The following is an 18,097-nucleotide window of genomic DNA, read 5'->3' as shown; positions in this document are numbered from 1 at the left end:
TTACAATTTTAAGAAGACTCATTAAAAACAATTAGACAAGATGCCTTTACTATATCAATGACAATTTATTGTGGAATTGCTGCAACTAAAAATTCTTGAAACCTCAGTTATATCTCCCTCATCGAGGTCCTTCTCCAGCTGGGCAATGTCCTCCTGATCAGATGCCATCAGAAGACCAGTGAGCAGTGCGCGCAGTCTTTTGATATAGCCTTTCTGTGTAACCTCTTCCTCTTGGTATTCTTCTTTAAGTCGATCAATTCTGAAATGTTAAAAGAAATTTATCAAATTATATTTTTGTTTTGGTTCAATTTTAATTTGTTGTTTTAAAATAAAGTGTACGAGCAGAGCAGCGATATGTTTTGTATCTCCTATCCAAATAGTGCATCACAATGTGGTCTTCACAATACAACATATCCACAGTTAAGTAGGGGCTTATTTAACAAGATAATTATCAAAGCACTGCATTTTCTGTGATAGGGATTGATTAAATAATGTGATGAAACAACAACATGAAGGCACTGCTAGTTAGGGTATCTAACTAGCAGTGCCTTTTAGGGATACCTAAAAGCTTGTGGTAGCTTAACATTTTAAAATCTTAAAAATCACCACATTACTCTAGCAGCAGATGGAATATCCTTGACTGGGGCTTATTTCAACAGATAAATCTCCCGATAACAACAAAACCTTAACAATACATATTGAATTATACAACAGAATGGAAAGCTTAAGGTTTCTGCAAATAAATAGGCAACACTGCCTTTCCTTACGATGCAAATGGTTTTTACAAGTAAAATATGAACTGTCATGACCCATGTATGATTTGACAACCTATTCACTTGCGATTGTGTTGTATTATATCACCGTACAAACGTCCCTTTATTTGATAGCGATTTTAATTCCTGAACACAAGACCACATTGGCCAGTATAGAAAATGACAGCATCCAGACCAGACTGATGAACCTTCCTTCAACACATCAACCTTTTACCCACTAGTTCAAGATCAAAAACAAAACTGAATAATTCCTATGCAAACAACGCCTAAGATCTGGTTAAACATGACCGTGATTAGCCTTTCCAGGACCTCGCCCCAGGATTCCTCAACGTAATTAATGGACTCAAGTTTAAGTACGTTTATTGAGACAATAAAATACATCTCAAAAGGGATAAAAGTAGCTAAGACTATTTCTACCCTCCATTACTGTACTTAAATGAACTAGGGTAGGTCAAACGTATAATTTCAAACAATCTTCTACACTTTAGTATAACATGGAAGATATGTTCATCTACGTCTCTTAGAATGTATAGATAAATAGTCAGAAACACAGTACTGTGCTCACACATTTAACACAAACCCGATCCAAAATCCGAGAAAAACTCACTTTGTGCGAACATCTTCGGGAATGGTGATGGCAGGGGCAAGGCTTGGCATTACTAGAGTCCCAGAACCACGGACAAATTAACAATATCAGTGAAGCCAAGTGAAGCAGATGTGAGTTTTGGCGGTAAACAAGCCCGTGTATCTCCCGCCAACCACTGACCCGAGGCGGCCACGCAATACGGTCCAAAAGTTTCCCTCAGGAATTTAAGCTAGAACGTCACAGTGACGTCACACCTTGCGGACTGTTTGTATATAAATCAAATATATTTTTACATTATTTTAGTTAGCTTTAGTTAGGTTTTGTTTAGGTTAGACTATGATAGCGTAGGTTAAGTTGGGTTAAACAGAATAGGGTAATTAAGTTCAGCGATGACGTTGAATGGCTTGCCTCCTGGTCCTTTTTGAATCATCATATTACCATCTCTCCAATCATAACATTAGCCAAAGAAGATACGTATTGTATATGTAAGTTCAAATTTATCATCAGCTGTTTTATTGTTTTGTTTTTAATAACGTTACTAATTGGTTTGGTGCAATATAAATCATATACTATGAATGTGTTGGCACAGCTAAACAAGCATCAGCTGACGGTAATTGGCTGCCATATTGAACTTCCTAACGCAAACATCTGCACGTGTGTAAAATAATAGTTGTATACCGTATATTATAGGTCTCTCCAAGACGTCTTATGAATAGTATTATGATACGTTACTTAATAAGCTAATTATTGCAATTACAATTTTATTTACCGAGTTAAATATAAATTTTTGGGGTCATTAATAAAGAAATAAATTGAAATTGTTGCCAGAACGATACTATTAACTATTTAAAACAGTATTGGGTTAATAGTATCATTCTCGCAGCAAAAAACTTATATTTAATTATATTTAAATGATAAAATATGGCATGTTTCAGCTAAAAATAAATACATCAAAATAGAAAAAGACGTATATGTAAAACTTAAGCATATAAAATACATGAATAGTGTCCTCAATCCACTGTCAAAGGAACATTAATTAATATGGCATTTATAAAGCAAGAGTGAATATATCAGTTTTGTTGTGAAGTTTATTCTGTATAGCAACGTGTATTCTTAGCATTAATAAACCTTCCTGTTCCATAAAAGGGTAAAGATCTATAATCCAATGTGCAGTTTTTATTGTATTAAATATAATAATCATTGATTGATGAAGATTAAACCACCCAAAAGGTGGCACGGGCATGAATAACCCGTAAGTGGTAGCCCCTTTTGAGCCATTACCAGTATCAATAGATGATACTGGAGATCTGTGGAGGTGCGACTGCAAGCTGCGTGACGGGAGATGTCTCCTGTGTATATATAATAATCAAGTTGTATAACTTAAATAAGGTGTTGGAGAATGTAGCGGGTTACAGGAGTGAAGCTTAGCAGCTTGTGCTGAATGTAGCGACGGCAGACGACGCCCAGCACGCCGGAGGTCGCCTCGTATGCTGCTTTTCTCCCTAGGTCAAGCTGGTTATGTGTCTTATCCATGTTTAAGACAAAAGTTTCCAAGATTATTGTTAGCTGGTAAGTTACACCTCGTGAGTTTTTGGTTTTAGTGTAAATATATGATGTAAAAGTCATTGGTAGTATTGGTGTCCTCGTGGAAGTAAACATGACCTTCACTGTAGTGTCCTGGTAGAGTTAAGTGGACTGTACTTTTACTGGATTTACCTGAAGCCACAAACACTAGTGGCCTCGACGAAGACAGGAAGTCAGCGTCTTGTCGAAGGTCACCCCCATTTGCATTTCTCTTTTCCAGATATACCGTCTTGTTCGACTACCCAGTGGACGCCTTGGGCATTATTGTCTAGCGTGTTTTTTTTTTTTTTTTTTTTTTTTTTAAACATATACAAGAGTTGTTACATTCTTGTACAGCCACTAGTACGCGTAGCGTTTCGGGCAAGTCCCTGGAATACGATCCCCACGAAGAATCGTTGTTACAACCAAGTACCCATTTTACTGTTGAGTTAAACAGAGGCTACAGTTAAGGATTTGTGCCCAGTAAATCCTCCCCGGCTAGGATATGAACCCATGACAGCGCTCGCGGAACGCCAGGCGAGTGTCTTGCCACTACACCACGGAGACTGGTTACTGGGTGTCGGTAGAGTCCTCCAGTTGGCTGTGTGTGTGGCAGGTGCTGGCTCTCGCCTTCCCGGGAGACGCCTGTGTTTCACTGGACTCCTGCTGTGCAGTGCATTTATCCTCCGTTAAACACGGCTATTTTTTCTTTGGTTATACGACGGGGCACATACAGACCTGTGCTATCGCTGTCCCTAATCCTACAACAACTCGGTTTGTGCACACAACCAGCCTCGAGCCACAGTGCTGTTGCTGCGTTAATATTAAATATTAATGTTTAAGGAGGAATTTCATTAGTGCAGTTATTACTTTATACATTGTATAGCAGCAGTAGACTGCTAATAATGGAACCTCCAAAATCCCCAACTGATCCAGAACATATTGTTCTGGATAATTAAAATTTCTGATTTCCTTGTGTAAAGGAGGAAATGTATATGTTTATCTCTCAATGTTCGATAATATGTTTATTGGTTGTGATGTGTGTCTATGTATGTATTAACATGATGTACTGAAAGGGGTGAGAATAGCTTGAGCTACCTCATCCGTTTGTGTGTATTTTACCTCAATAAACTTATTTCAATTTCGGCACTAGAGAATGTGTGGAGTGAGTGTGCTTAGCATGTTCAGGGACTTAAAATAGGGGTTGTGTGTTGTATGAAGACCATTTGTTATAGTTCTGAGAGCAGAGTTTTGCTGGGTGGTGATGTGCTTGAGGTAGTTTGCAGTGATTGAATCCTATGCACAGATACTGTGAGTTAGAAAGGATAGGTTAGAGAGTAGTATACTGTAGTGTGAGATTAGCATGGTGGAGAACATATGATTTTTTAGTCTACCAACATACTGAAATACAAATAACATTACAAATAATTTGCCTATACAGTATTATAATAAGGACATAAATAATTTTTGTTTGTTATAGAAGTTATAAATCTTGTGGCAACTAGTGTAATACTGTACAGTACAATACTTGTAAACTTCATGAACACACAAATATTTGATCTTAAGAATTTTTTCTTAATATAGTTCATCAGAACTCCACTGTATTATTTTTGTCAAAGGGTAAAAAAAAAAATGCAGAAAAATTCTACAGTAAATACTGTCAGCACAACAAAAATCATGTGTGTGGACTTAACCAGTATGATATTAACACTGGGGCCACATCCACAAAATCTTAATCCACATATTGTAGTGTTCTATGTATACTACAGTACAAGTTTAATACAAAATTTATAATAAATTATTGTTTATAATAAAACGGTATTTACAATTAAAATCCAAAGAAATCCAAAAATAAGAGGGGGTAAAATACTTTGCTGAAAGTTGTTATACACGCCTTATTTCCACAGCCACATAGACTAATTCTGGTCTGGGCTCTGGAAGATATATGCTTTAGATCCACAAACCAATAACACAATCGGTTAAGATTATGGAGATGCCACAGTAGCCATAAAACAATATATGTATTTCATAGGGCTTTTGTATCTTTCATAACTCGACTATTTTCAGGTCCTTTGTGATAGCACTGAGTGTTGGAGGATTTGTGCTAACAAAGCAACAAGTTGAAGCTCAGCGTCGAGAGTCGATGAAAGTTCGAGAACGTATGAAGAATGCAAATACTGGAGAATACGAAGTTAAAAGAAACTTTACTGGATAAGTTATTTGCTTAGTTACATGACGTACAAATTTTGCAAGGAATAAAGTTTCTACATTGACAATTCTAAACTTTTTCCTCTTGAGTAAAACCACAGCTGACCATAAAGATGGCTGGGTTACCCGCTCTTAACGAGGACCAAATGAAGTTGGTCCAAGACCTGGAAATTGAAATGATGTCTGACATGTACACAAGAATGACAAACTCCTGCCATAAAAAGTGTATACCAACAAAATATAAAGATTCTGAAGTTGGGAAAGGAGAGGCTGTATGTATTGACAGGTAAGATCTGAATTATGCATTTATATGGGAAATATTTGTCCAGTGTTACAGTATTTGACTGGTATTACTGTAATAATATTACTGTGTTTGTTTTAGGTTTTTATATAAAATATTGAATTTGCTGGATTTTGCAGTTTGTTGGTTATTGTTATCCTGACATTGCAGCACAACATTCATTGTTGCAGAGGTTTGGTGAAATGACATTGTACATGGTTGAAAACAAGAAATAGGCTTAGTCCATGAAAAGCCAATTTTTTTTTTTACCATGGTCCACGATTGCTCCTTAAGGTAATAGCTGGCTGGGTCTGAAAGACAAGGTCAATAGGGCAAGACATTGCAACAATGTTGCAGGTTGAGTTCCAACAAGCCCCTTGCAGGGTCATTTTGGTGCTAAAGAGTGCTAGAGAATAGGTCCAGGATGGGCTGAAATGTCGTCGTCTCTTCAGTTTCTAGTGTATGGTTTGGTCAACATAGATACAGTAGTTAGCTTTTCCAAATACTGTAACATACAATTGAATGAAACTTACTCGGTGGCTTCTTATCATTGTAACAGGAAGTGGAAAATCTCTCTAGTTAGATTGTGTATTCGCAAGTGCACAATTTGCAGGCAGGCACTTGAACAAGGGCCTGCACCTTATGACCAGAACTACTTTGTTCTGGTAAATCATGCAGCTCCTCCTCCTGATTTTCAGAATGATTGAAAATTTTGTTTTCCCAGTGTTCCTTTGATTCACATACCCCATGATAAATCCTTGGCTTTTGACATCACTTGTCTGTCTTTTTGCTCACATATTGGCATCCTGAATGATATTTAGGCATTTCTAACTTATTTGTAAAACATCGAAATAGTCTTCCAGGCTTGGCGCCTTCTTTTGATAATTCTAAAAGTTAGTCTTTCACTCTGTAGCCTTGTTAAGAGTAATAATCATTTACCACTTACACTACAAACTGGTGCATGCTGGCACTGAACTCTCTTGACAGATTACGAATTGAGTTTTTTATTTTTTATATTTTTTCGTCTTTCACAGGTGTGTAGCCAAGTACTGGGAAATTCATGAACGTGTGGGAAAGAAACTTCAGAAAATGTCGACTCAAGATGAAGAGGCATTGAAGAAACTAGCAGCAGAGCAAGGACTTGTTAAATAGTCCTTGTTAACTGTCAGGGTGACTGAAAATTACTCTAATCTCAGTAAGAAGGGATTACTGTACACACATTCAACAATACTGATGTAAATATTTCCTAAGTACAGTACTTTTGAACTTAGAACAAATTATTCCAAAAATGTTATTTTTAATTAAAATAAAATACAAAACTGTAGTTTGGCCATATATTTTGCAATTTCAGTACTCCCATTTTGCTCCCATTTCAGTACTCACCTCTTGTCTTATTGACATCTTGTTCAAATTTTGCCCTCATTAATACTTGGGTTATGTTTTAAGTGTGTATAAATGTTTAAGCTTTCAGTTCACTTATCAGATATCATATTTGTTTATGTACAGTTTTTATAGGACTGCAGCATAGAAACTAGACCATGCGTAAAGACGGTGCTGATCGTTATTGTCTGGAAGTACATACTACTGTTCAAAATTTAGAAAAAAGTAAACTACAAGTATTTATATGCATTGTTATTTCTTTAACCTTTAGTTATATTATTCCGGTTTTTCTTCAAGCTTGTTCCCTCCCCACCCCCTGAATGTGGGAATAGGGTAATGATGGTGACTGAAGGTCATTGTTCTAACCATACCCAATGTTGCCTTTGTATATTTTCAGTGTACAAAGGAAGACAATATTCTGATAATGCTTGAATTAATGGTAGGATTTGTTATTCATGTTTGTACAGCTCCCTTTTTTCAGTAAGCAAAATCTGACATAATAGATAATTGTTCAGCTTGGCTGTGTACTGGATTTAGTAGAATTTTCTGCTATTTCTAGAGATGTGAGTTTGCTAGAGTATCTTCTGGTGTACATTATGAAGCAATAAAATTTTGCAGTGATGTGCTTTTAACGCTGGTAAATGATTTGTATTACTATTTGAATTAAAGCAAAGTATTTCTTGCGAGATTTGTAAGGTGGTGGTGGTGTAATGTTAGATTTTTCTAGAGATAAAGTTGCTTGGCCACAGTTGAAAGCTCAATTAGGGATGAGATTTTCAACTGGAATAACATAATTTTTGCATTGAGTTTTTCCTTAAAATTATTCTGTTTTAAAACATTAAATTAGTAATTTGTTACTTTCCAGGCAAGCAAAATAAATGGCCTAAATGCATTACTGTATTAAAATATTGCCATTTTAAAACATAAATATTATGCACTTCTATACAGTATCACTTGGTCTGTTGTTTATACAGTACTCTCATAGTGGACTCTTGCTTTCTGCGATAAATGTTATTGTAAATCCTTGGTACATGCGAATTACCATACAACGGAATTAAACTGCAGAGTAGGTGGAAAAAAATCAGGTATCTGGTATAAGGACACAAACATCCTTCTGAAATAATAGTTCTATATAGTACGTACAACAATTATTTGGTCAAACACACCAATATGTACTGTTGGAACTAAAAGGTTTACATTTTGTATTATTGAATTATCCCAAATAGAAAATTGGGAAAGCTGAAGAACCTAATCTGTCCAAGCACTCCTAGACCTAATACACTATCTTGGGCCTAATATGGTACATATATTATCTCTCCTTGGCCTAGAAATGTTAAAAAATTTTTTTTTTACCATAAAGTCAATAGTACAAAATGTGATCTCTTGGATTCAGCAGTACATATTGGTATATTCGACCAAATAGTTGCTATAAGCAAGAGCATTACAGGAGTATGGGTTAGAAAAAATGGGGAATCATTTCAGGCAACTTAAAGTCCACTCATTTTCACTTCCTAATATAAACCACATATGAACATTATTCCAGCCCCACACACAATGTAAGGTAGATTTATAGTTGCCAATGATATAAAAGAGGGTAAATATTCAGGCGATGAGTCACAATAACGTGGCTGAAGTATGTTGACCAGACCACACACTAGAAATTGAAGGGACGACGACGTTTCGGTCCGTCCTGGACCATTCTCAAATCGACTTGAGAATGGTCCAGGACGGACCGAAACGTCATCGTCCCTTCAATTTCTAGTGTGTGGTCTGGTCAACAGGGTAAATATTACCTACAGTACTTTTTATTTATTATGGTGTAGCTTGTATTGTAGATTCAGGTGCCACGATTCAAGAAGGTAATTAAAGCTTCAGGAATACTGAAGGTGCAGATAGTGAAGGCCAACTGTATTTCATAAACAAATTATATCAGTAACATAATTGCTAGATAATTTTTTTAGAATAGAGTAAAGGGTAAATGGTGACATTTATAAGAAATTATACTTTATAAATGGTTTAATATTTACTTTAACCTTTTCAATTTCTTGTAGTATCTTTGTTAGCATATACTGATCATTAAATAGGGGTAGAAAATTGTCTCATTGTCAAGATCATTTCTTACCAAAGCATTTTTTCACAATATGAGGATATGCATTTATCTCTAAAGCTGCTATAGTTGACAAACGGAAAATGGTTGTGATGCATTAGACAACTTCAATCCATGTGCCTAGAAAAACTTACAAATTTGGTAACTTCCCACCAGGTTCTTTGGCCTGCACCTGCTATGGTCCTCTTAATGACTAAATGAAATATTGCCTCAAGCAGTAACCCTGAAAACTGGCAAGACTGCTTTCTCCAAACCTTTGCTTTAATGCTTCACACAATTCTACAGGTTTATATAATTAAGGTACAGTATGCTTTGTAAATAGTAACATGCACAGTATGCTGTATATAGTTGAGCACATTGTAGTTGATTTATCAAGTTGGAAATAGTTACACCGTGGTGTAGTGGTAAGACACTCGCCTGGCGTTCCGCGAGCGCTATGTCATGGGTTCGTATCCTGGCCGGGGAGGATTTACTGGGCGCAATTCCTTAATTGTAGCCTCTGTTTAACGCAACAGTAAAATGTGTACTTGGGTGAAAGAATGATTCTTCGCGGCAGGGGATCGTATTCCAGGGACCATAGGATTAAGGACTTGCCCGAAACGCTACGCGTACTGGTGGCTGTACAATCTCAAAAAAAAAAAAAAAAAAAAAAAAGTTATTTACTGTGACTGGTAAATCTGAAGAGCATTGAATTTTCTTATAAGAAAAAAAAATTAAAATGAGAAAATGACACAAATCTACATAAAACAATGTAGTGAAAAAAGTAGCCAAATTATACTACATTACTTTGAAATCCAATTCCTTGGCAAGTATGCTTATTATATTTATAATACGGTAAGTAATTATCAAAAGAAGGCACCAAGCCAGGGAGACTTGTGTAGCACCATAAGTGTCGCAGGATATTCAAAAGGCACTTAAATGACACGGGATGCAATATGAGAACAAAAGCACATATGCCATGCCATATCAAAGGTACAGTACTGGATTTACCAAGGAACAAATGACTAAGAGGAACAGTTAAGAAGCAGGACACAAACATCCTGAAAATTGGGACATTCAAGAAGGGCATGCATGACTTAAGAGGGACAATGCAGTTCAAACATTAAGCAGGGCTCCTTACTGTTTGAGGTTTATAGATTATGAAGTCCTGATTCATATAAGATGAATATTAACTTTTTTTCATGCACTTGTTGATTACTACACACACATCATCTTTACCTTTCCACGGCCTGCATCAGACCAATGTTGAAATGCACACACAGGCATGAAATCACACACTTATGAAACAAATAAAAATTTAAACACTCCAGCAGTTTGCAGCAATACTGGTACCAGAAATAAAATACTTAAACTATGAAGATGGGCTGCAGAAGCTCAGCCTTGCAACCCTATAAGTGAAGAACCAGATGTAAACTTTATTACAAGAGAGAAAATACAAAAGGAATGAACAGCGTAAACAGGGATAATTTACATGCATACAAGAAAATGTTTGTGTACACTGAGAGAAATATACATCAACTCCATCTAGTTTCAAAAGCAAGCATGACAGGAACTAGAACTTTTTTGTTTTGTTTTCATGACAGTTATTAGTGAAAATAAAGAATGTACAGTGGGGCCTCGATTTACAATGGTAATCCGTTCCCAGAGACATATCGTAAATCGAAACAATTTTTCTCATAAGAAATAAAGGGAGTTGAATTAAATCGTTCCACACCCTCAAAAATATTAACTTGAAAATACATTTTATACTGAATACAATTTTTTTCTTTAACTACAATACAGTACATATGTTTATCTTACCTTTATGGAGGACTCTTGATGGCGTATGGAAGATGGTGATGAGGGGGGGGAGGAGGAGAGGTGTTACTGTTTGGAAAGGGGGGAGTCCCCTTCCATTATGACATCAGAGAGAACTTGAAGAAATGATAGGTGTAACAAAATGGGTGACTTCTTGAAGGAAATTAGTAACCTATTTAAATAAAGCAAATGAGTGTTGCCAGAGGGTAAATACTGTAGAGATCAACCTCCTGTACTGTTTATATAAATTAGTAAAGAATAAAAAACAATACTGTATAGACAAAAAGATTCCAGGAAAAATCACTACAAAAGCACTGACAAAGCAGAGGAAAATGCAACAGACCAAGTTCCATTTTGCAGAATGTAGAACCCAAAATTAAATAGTGGATAAATTTTTTTTTTTTTTTACTGCTCCAAGATAAGGTTAACTCGTCTTCACTTTTGTAAATGTTAAATAATATACCGTAGAAACACTGGAAAGCATTGCTAAAAACTTCTATAATTTGGAAAAGGATACTCTTTCTTATTATAAATATTATTATTATTATTATTATTGAGTAGTTCCTACAAATACTGAACCCAAGAAGTCTTCTTCTGGCTTTTTCATCAGTTCTCTCTTCTTATTTTTAATCTCTCGTCTCTTTTTCTTTTTTTCAGCTATCATGTTTTTAAATTTTTCATTCTTCTTCTTCCTTTCATCCTTCTTGCTCAATATTAAATTTTCTGTTTGTTTCTGCTTAAATATAAACATTTTCTTGTCTCCTCCAGCATCCATGTTCTGAGTCACTGTTTCATGATTTTGCTTATCAAGATTCTTTTTGAGCTTCTGTGCTTTTACTGCTTTCTTCTTTTTCATTTCATTTATTTCAGACGCTCTAATGAAGTGGTCAGTTTCTCGGCGCACCTGGGAAATCTCTGCACCCATTCGTTGTCTATGTACCTCACGCTCGTACTCCAGCCTTTGTTTAAGGTAAGCCCATTTAAATCTATAAAATAATAAAACACAGTAATACATTAAAACTTAGTAATAATAAAATAACTCATGCATTCTTTGTCTGTTTGTTCATATATATTTCATCATAAAGCTCATCATGATGCAATACCTGTGAATTAGTCCTATCAACGTACTGTACATGACAATGTCACAGTATAGATCAATGAATTTTACCCGAGATAAAATCATTATTGTATTCCATAAATATTCATCATATCTCACCTAGTTACAATACTACTTATTAATATGTTTTCTAAATAATCCCAATAGTGGTAATTATATAATAATTATTCATAGCCATTTTCTCATACAATTCAAAAGTAGAAATTGGACAAAAATTTAGTTAATTTTGTGGTTACAAACATATGAGTATACAAGTTCTTTTACATTCATTTAAAAAACTATACACTGTCTCGGATAACTGTAATAACAGCTTCACAACATAAATTAACCTCACCTAGGAAGGTACTTGATATTCCATAACATGTCGTAATATGGATTCCGTTTCTTCCCACCCACGGGTTGATTATTGAGAAAGAGATGCACGTGCTTGGCCTTCCTCTTACTTTTGAACTCTATCCAACCTTCTGTGAAGTGTAAGCTTTTGGTGTGTTTCTTGGTTTTGCCTTTTTCACCTTGTGTTTTAGCTGCTGCCAAAGAAATGATAAGAAATTAATCATTGATGATAATGACAAGTTTATCTGCAAAGGAACTGTGGGCTAAATGCATGGGCATTAGGTATGGGATTTTTTTTTAAATACCAGGCACCCAATTAGGATAAGGTTTCCCATATACAACAATAGATAAATTCACAATGCCTGCCTCAGTGGATGGAAGGTCACCTTGAAATTGCCAGGAACTTCGATATACACAAATAACACATTAAAACATGAAAAGCTTTTAAAGAGAAATAGTTGGACAAATTTCAAACCTCCAGTTAACCATGACTGTATGCAGACGTAAGTCACAATAACATAACTGAAAATTAGTAAGTCACAATAACATGACTGAAAATTAGTAAGTCACAATAACATAACTGAAAATTAGACACGCAACCAATTCATCTGTAAATAAAGGCAATGAACCTAAAATAACATCCCATCACATGATATTGGTCCAGGATGGACCGAAACATTGTTACTGCCTTTATTTTCTGATGTGAGAGTTGGGTGTTTGCCATGACTTATATAGTCCAAATAAAAATAATGTGTTCCCTTACCTTTAAAATTGTTATATTGTAAAAATTTATTTTTCGTTGTCTTTGGACAAATGTTTGAACCTTTAATTGTAGAATAACACAGAGATAAACACTTACAAAAATGCACAAAACCCCTGTTGCTGGCATCTGGCCACAGAAACTAGGTATGTACAGTATTCTGAATCTCTAAAGCATATTAATATCTCTATTAATATTAATACTCCACCTATTTTAGTTTTAGACCTAAGAATGTTAAATAAAATTTCTTTATTTTTTATTTTTTTGCCCATTTTGATGACTTATAATACATACCACTCATCAGAGTGAATGCCATAATCACTACAGACTGTTTGTGAGAAAATCTGCACAATGTTTTGGGCAGAGGATGATATATACCAGAATTTACCTGAGGGCCACCATCTCTAGTGACTTCTATTGTGAGAAAAAACTGATTGTATGGGTGTGTGTGAATAATCTCACCTTTGGCTAAGAAGACCTTTAAAACCTTAACATGCTTATCATCCTAGAGATAGGACAACTTCTAGTTTAGTGTTACCTTGTGAATAAATGCTCTTCATCCAGCAGATGATCTGCATGCAATTTTTCAGACATAACATTTTAACTTAAAATATACATCATTGTGAAGCATTTCAAGCTCAACAAGCCACAATGTAGGACTGAAAATGCTTTTTCACCTACATGGTTATAAACCCACAGCCTACCCACCAAAGCCGTAAATGTCAAAATTGTTAAATTTTACAATCCAAATGGAAAAGATCATCAAAGTAAATGTCAATATATTATCATATGCCTCTGACAAGCCGCCAGCTTCCTATGCTCATCAAGGCCACTAGTGTTAGTGGCCCTCAGGTAAACAAATTTTGTACAGCGTGAGCATACAAAACAGATTAAGGGCAAAGTCAGTGTGGCCATATTGCCTTGGGAAGCGATATAGAGAAGAGTAACTGACCATTTTCCGCAGCATGGAGGAACACCCGGTCTAGCTCTCCGAACCGACCAAAATACTCTCTGATCTTGGTCACGTTCATATTGGGAGGGATGGTAGAGAGATACACGATCCCAGGTTTTCTTCTCTTCACCGGTTTCTCCAGGCAACTTTCGCTACTTTGAACCACTGCTTTTGGCCTAATGTCCTCTTCCATATTGCTGTTTTCCTCCATATTGCGGTTGAGATGGTTAAATGGGACTGAATTGTTGTTTACATGCGGGGGCCGGCCCACGTGACGCACAGATGATCCTACAAAATGTAAACATTGCCAATAGTATCCAAAAAGATCCCTAGAGGCAAGCTGATGACGTCACACACCTCGCTTACGGTATACAAAATAATTAGCTTTCCTTTTTTCCAAGTTAGGTTAGGATAGGATAGTTCGGACTGGCATATGTTAGGTTTGGTTAAAATTGGTTAGATAAGGTTATGATCAATATATTTTAAAGGAGGAGTGATGACGTGTAGAACCATATCTTTGAGTCCTTTTTGAACCCTACTTTTCATAAATGCTATTCAGATATAGAATTTGGAATAACCTACGGGTAAAATTAATAGACCATTAAGACCCCTCACAATTTACCGGACGAAATGTGAATTTTATGATTGACGCAGATGATTCCTCGAAGGAACATAATGTTACATAATAGAGTAAGTATTGAACTGACGTGACTGGAAGCAAAAGGGCCCATTGGAATAATAATTAATTATATATGTATATATGTTACTCTTATATCTTGGCCCCGCCAAAGGTCGAAGTATTGACCCTGTCCAGGATGCAACCCTACATCATTTAAATTGCCTAACTCTTACCTATTTGATAATAATTTATTACCCGAAATTGATTTACCCTTTCCCTGGAACGCTGTGTGTATTAGTGACTTTAGGCATTGTATGGTACTAACTTTTTTTTTTTTTTTTTTTTTTTTTTTTTTTTTGATAAATATACAAGAGTTGTTACATTCATGTACAGCCACTAGTACGCGTAGCGTTTCGGGCAGGTCCCTGGAATACGATCCCCTGCCGCGAAGAATCGTTTTTTCATCCAAGTACACATTTTACTGTTGCGTTAAACAGAGGCTACAGTTAAGGAATTGCGCCCAGTAAATCCTCCCCGGCCAGGATACGAACCCATGACATAGCGCTCGCGGAACGCCAGGCGAGTGTCTTACCACTACACCACGGAGACTGTAACCCTAGAAGTCCAACTAGACTCTATCTAGAAGTCCAACATTATGTTTGTAACTCATCTTGTATGTATGTACTTTTCCCTGAATAAAGATTTGATTTTATATTGTGTCAATAATTAATTTAATAATAATAATTCATTGTGATGGGGGATAGGCAGCCAGTTTATACGTATAGTACATATGCTTATATCGACCTTCCCCCCTCACCCCCGCAGGGTTTTATTTCTTACCCTCCCCCTTAAGGGAGCCGGTCGGCCGAGCGGACAGCACGCGGGACTTGTGATCCTGTGGTCCTGGGTTCGATCCCAGGCGCCGGCGAGAAACAATGGGCAGAGTTTCTTTCACCCTATGCCCCTGTTACCTAGCAGTAAAATAGGTACCTGGGTGTTAGTCAGCTGTCACGGGCTGCTTCCTGGGGGTGGAGGCCTGGTCGAGGACCGGGCCGCGGGGACACTAAAAGCCCCGAAATCATCTCTAGATAACCTCTAGATATGCACTGACGTGAAGGACAATTGAAGAGAGGAACGGTGTTGGTGTATCCTGGTGGTGCGGTCGGGAGGGCAAGAGGTTTAGTCCTCGTCTGACCTGTGTTTATGGCTTCCGGCTGGCTACATTTTAAAGTCTTCTGTAACTTTAAGATCACCAGTGCTGATGCCTGACTACGTGACCACAGCTGCTGCTGCTGCTGGGTACCTTGTTTCTTGGTGTGTTGCTGCTGTTCTAACTGTTGCTGATGCTGTGTAACTGTTGCTGCTGGTGTTGTGGCTGTTGCTGGTGTTGTGACTGTTGCTGCTGGTGTTGACTGTTGCTGCTGCTGGGTACCTGTCTCTTGGTGTGTTGCTGCTGTTCTAACTGTTGCTGCTGGTGTTGTGACTGTTGCTGCTGGTGTTGTGACTGTTGCTGCTGCTTGTATTGTGACTGTTGCTGCTGGTGTTGTGACTGTTACTGCTGGTGTTGTGACCATAGCTTGAGGGAGGGTCGGGGTGATGTACTATAAAAACATCACCATTACTGCCACCGTACACATGTGTTAAGCTACGGAGCCTGTGTGTCTTGGCCTTTATGTTTCACGAAAATATTCTTTGGGAATTCCTGGAAATGTCACGGGAAAAGATTTCTTAAAGATAGTTTGATTATTGAGAATGAGTGAATGGTCGTGGATTACGCATTCATGATGAATGTGACAGTGAATGGTGATGTATGCCGCATTCATGATGAATGAATGAGAGACTGTAAAGGATACCCTTAAAACCAGAATCAGTTATTTTGCATAGATCAATATGAGCTTGAGGTTAAAGGGTAGAATTATATATCACTTCAATCATAAGAGCTTTATACAAACTAAAAAAAACTAACAATAATCAGTCAATTTATTATCATGATCTATTCATAGCATGATGTTGATGCCGGGGAATTTTGAATTATGGCGGGAGAACATCTCTTGGAGCCCATCGTGCAGCTTGTGTGACTCTTGAAGCCTATCGTCTTCTTTATGGCACGTGCAGCTTGTATGACTTGAAACCCATTAAGCAGTAATATTATTTATATAACTGTGAAGTTGTAGGTAAGATGTTACTACCTTTTTCTCTAGTGATGAGCGCATTGTCATGTTAAGTTATTGGTAAATACATTTAAATTCTAAAGTCAGCATAAGTGGGACAGGAGCATTGGTTTAGTTCTTGGTTATTTTTATTATACTTTATTATACTTCATTTAGTACTTTTATTATACACCTTTCCATCCTGTAGAGATTGGTGGAAAAGGCTATAGAGGCCCACAATGGACTCAGAAACTCAACCCCAAAACTCATTTGACTATGTCAGTTACAGTCTTGATAAGCTAATTACATAATTCAATGGATATGTTAAAAATGGGTTGTATTGGAAGGTGAAAATAATGGCGTTCATACAGCCCGAGTTCAGGAACTGACAACCAATGTAACCAAACCTGTCATTAGTCCAAGAATGGATACACATTGAGTCGCTGCATTTCCAGTAAGGCACGTCAGTTTAGGCGCCGTTGTCGACAGTGTTAAAATTTAGGGGCAATAAGCCTGCAAACATGCTCCTTGCCTCTCAACTGCAGCTAATGTGTAAAGGGAAATATGGCCACCCAACAGAGGTGTGTGCTGTCTCAGGACACCTCCGCCCAGCAGCGCCGGGTACACACACGCTTGTGGGTCTTCTTGGAGGTACTGGAGACGAAGGGGCGCAGCCTCGCTCCCGCCCCTAGCGCTTCTAACACTTAAGTACTCGCGCTGTTAGGCTCACTTCACACTACTTTCACGTTGTTTGTGTTGGTAAGGTTTCGAGAAAAGGGCTTCTTATAGGACAGCATCGTAAGGTCAATAAAACTTTCTTGAGTTCCGCGTTACTCGTTTTTGGCGCGAAAGACGAGTTCTCTTATTGAATGTTGAGGAAGGAGGGGGGGGGGGGAATGTGGTGTGAGCATGCGCAGATAATGCTTAATACGGTGCGCATGCGTATTTTATGCGTAATGGGATGAAAGGATTGATTGATTGATGAAGATTAAGCCACCCAAGAGGTGGCACGGGCATGAATAGCCCGTAAGGATGAAAGACTGTAGACTGTCCAGAAACACCAGCTGTAGGTCCTGGACATACTGATTGCTGGCCATTAACCGGCGAGGTGTGGTGAGTTAATACTCAATTGCAGGTATTTTTAACATCTGCAAATGAGATATATTAACACCTGCAAGTAAAAATTCAACACACGCTAAATATTCCCAATGTGGTGATGAGTTTTGTAGCGAAGTACTGCATGTCGAAGTACACTAGACAGCCTCGTTGAGGAACACAAGGACACTGCTGTGTCTACGAGATGTTAGTATCTTACACCTGACCCTCTCATACCTGGCTCTGGACTCCATACTACAACATGTTCTTAGAAAAGTGGCGTTACTTGCTGTTTCCATCACAATCTAGCAACTTAGCCCCACCTAGGAAAAGTGTTGATACTGGAATTTTATTCTTTATATCAACTTGTGTGACAA

The 18,097-nt window shown here is 37.3% G+C and overlaps 3 protein-coding genes across 5 annotated transcripts in view; 1 reads left to right on the top strand and 2 right to left on the bottom strand.

Annotated features, from left to right (window-relative positions):
• LOC138349851 (DNA (cytosine-5)-methyltransferase PliMCI-like) overlaps positions 1 to 1,569 on the bottom strand; it is a 32,694-nt gene extending 31,125 nt beyond the window's left edge. For both annotated transcript variants that reach the window (XM_069325869.1, XM_069325870.1), the window contains exons 1-2: positions 1,381 to 1,569; positions 103 to 259 (exon numbers count right to left, since the gene is read on the bottom strand). In XM_069325869.1, the coding sequence (XP_069181970.1) occupies positions 103 to 259; positions 1,381 to 1,430 (207 nt within the window). In that variant the 5' untranslated portion in view covers positions 1,431 to 1,569. The remainder of the gene's footprint in view (positions 1 to 102; positions 260 to 1,380) is intronic.
• A 1,202-nt stretch (positions 1,570 to 2,771) lies between these two features.
• On the top strand, positions 2,772 to 7,035 carry LOC138365520 (mitochondrial import inner membrane translocase subunit Tim10-like). The gene is made up of 3 exons (XM_069325867.1): positions 2,772 to 2,928; positions 4,990 to 5,416; positions 6,445 to 7,035. Exons 2-3 carry the CDS (start codon positions 5,244 to 5,246, stop codon positions 6,560 to 6,562), a joined length of 291 nt encoding a protein of 96 aa, XP_069181968.1. The 5' UTR covers positions 2,772 to 2,928; positions 4,990 to 5,243; the 3' UTR covers positions 6,563 to 7,035.
• Positions 7,036 to 11,213: 4,178 nt separating this feature from the next.
• LOC138365519 (activator of basal transcription 1-like) lies at positions 11,214 to 14,144 on the bottom strand. Of its 2 annotated transcripts, none has more exons than XM_069325865.1 (3): positions 13,857 to 14,144; positions 12,146 to 12,338; positions 11,214 to 11,680 (listed from the first exon to the last, which is right to left on the bottom strand). In XM_069325865.1, exons 1-3 carry the CDS (start codon positions 14,065 to 14,067, stop codon positions 11,245 to 11,247), a joined length of 840 nt encoding a protein of 279 aa, XP_069181966.1. In that variant the 5' UTR covers positions 14,068 to 14,144; the 3' UTR covers positions 11,214 to 11,244. The 2 variants fall into 2 exon arrangements, with proteins under 2 accessions (XP_069181966.1, XP_069181967.1); XM_069325866.1 differs by having other exon boundaries at positions 12,146 to 12,335; positions 13,857 to 14,143.
• Between the last annotated feature and the right edge of the window lie 3,953 nt (positions 14,145 to 18,097).

Source organism: Procambarus clarkii, chromosome 17, assembly GCF_040958095.1.
Source record: "Procambarus clarkii isolate CNS0578487 chromosome 17, FALCON_Pclarkii_2.0, whole genome shotgun sequence".
Taxonomy (NCBI): Eukaryota; Metazoa; Arthropoda; class Malacostraca; order Decapoda; family Cambaridae; genus Procambarus; species Procambarus clarkii.
This window is presented reverse-complemented; position numbering and strand designations above follow the sequence as displayed.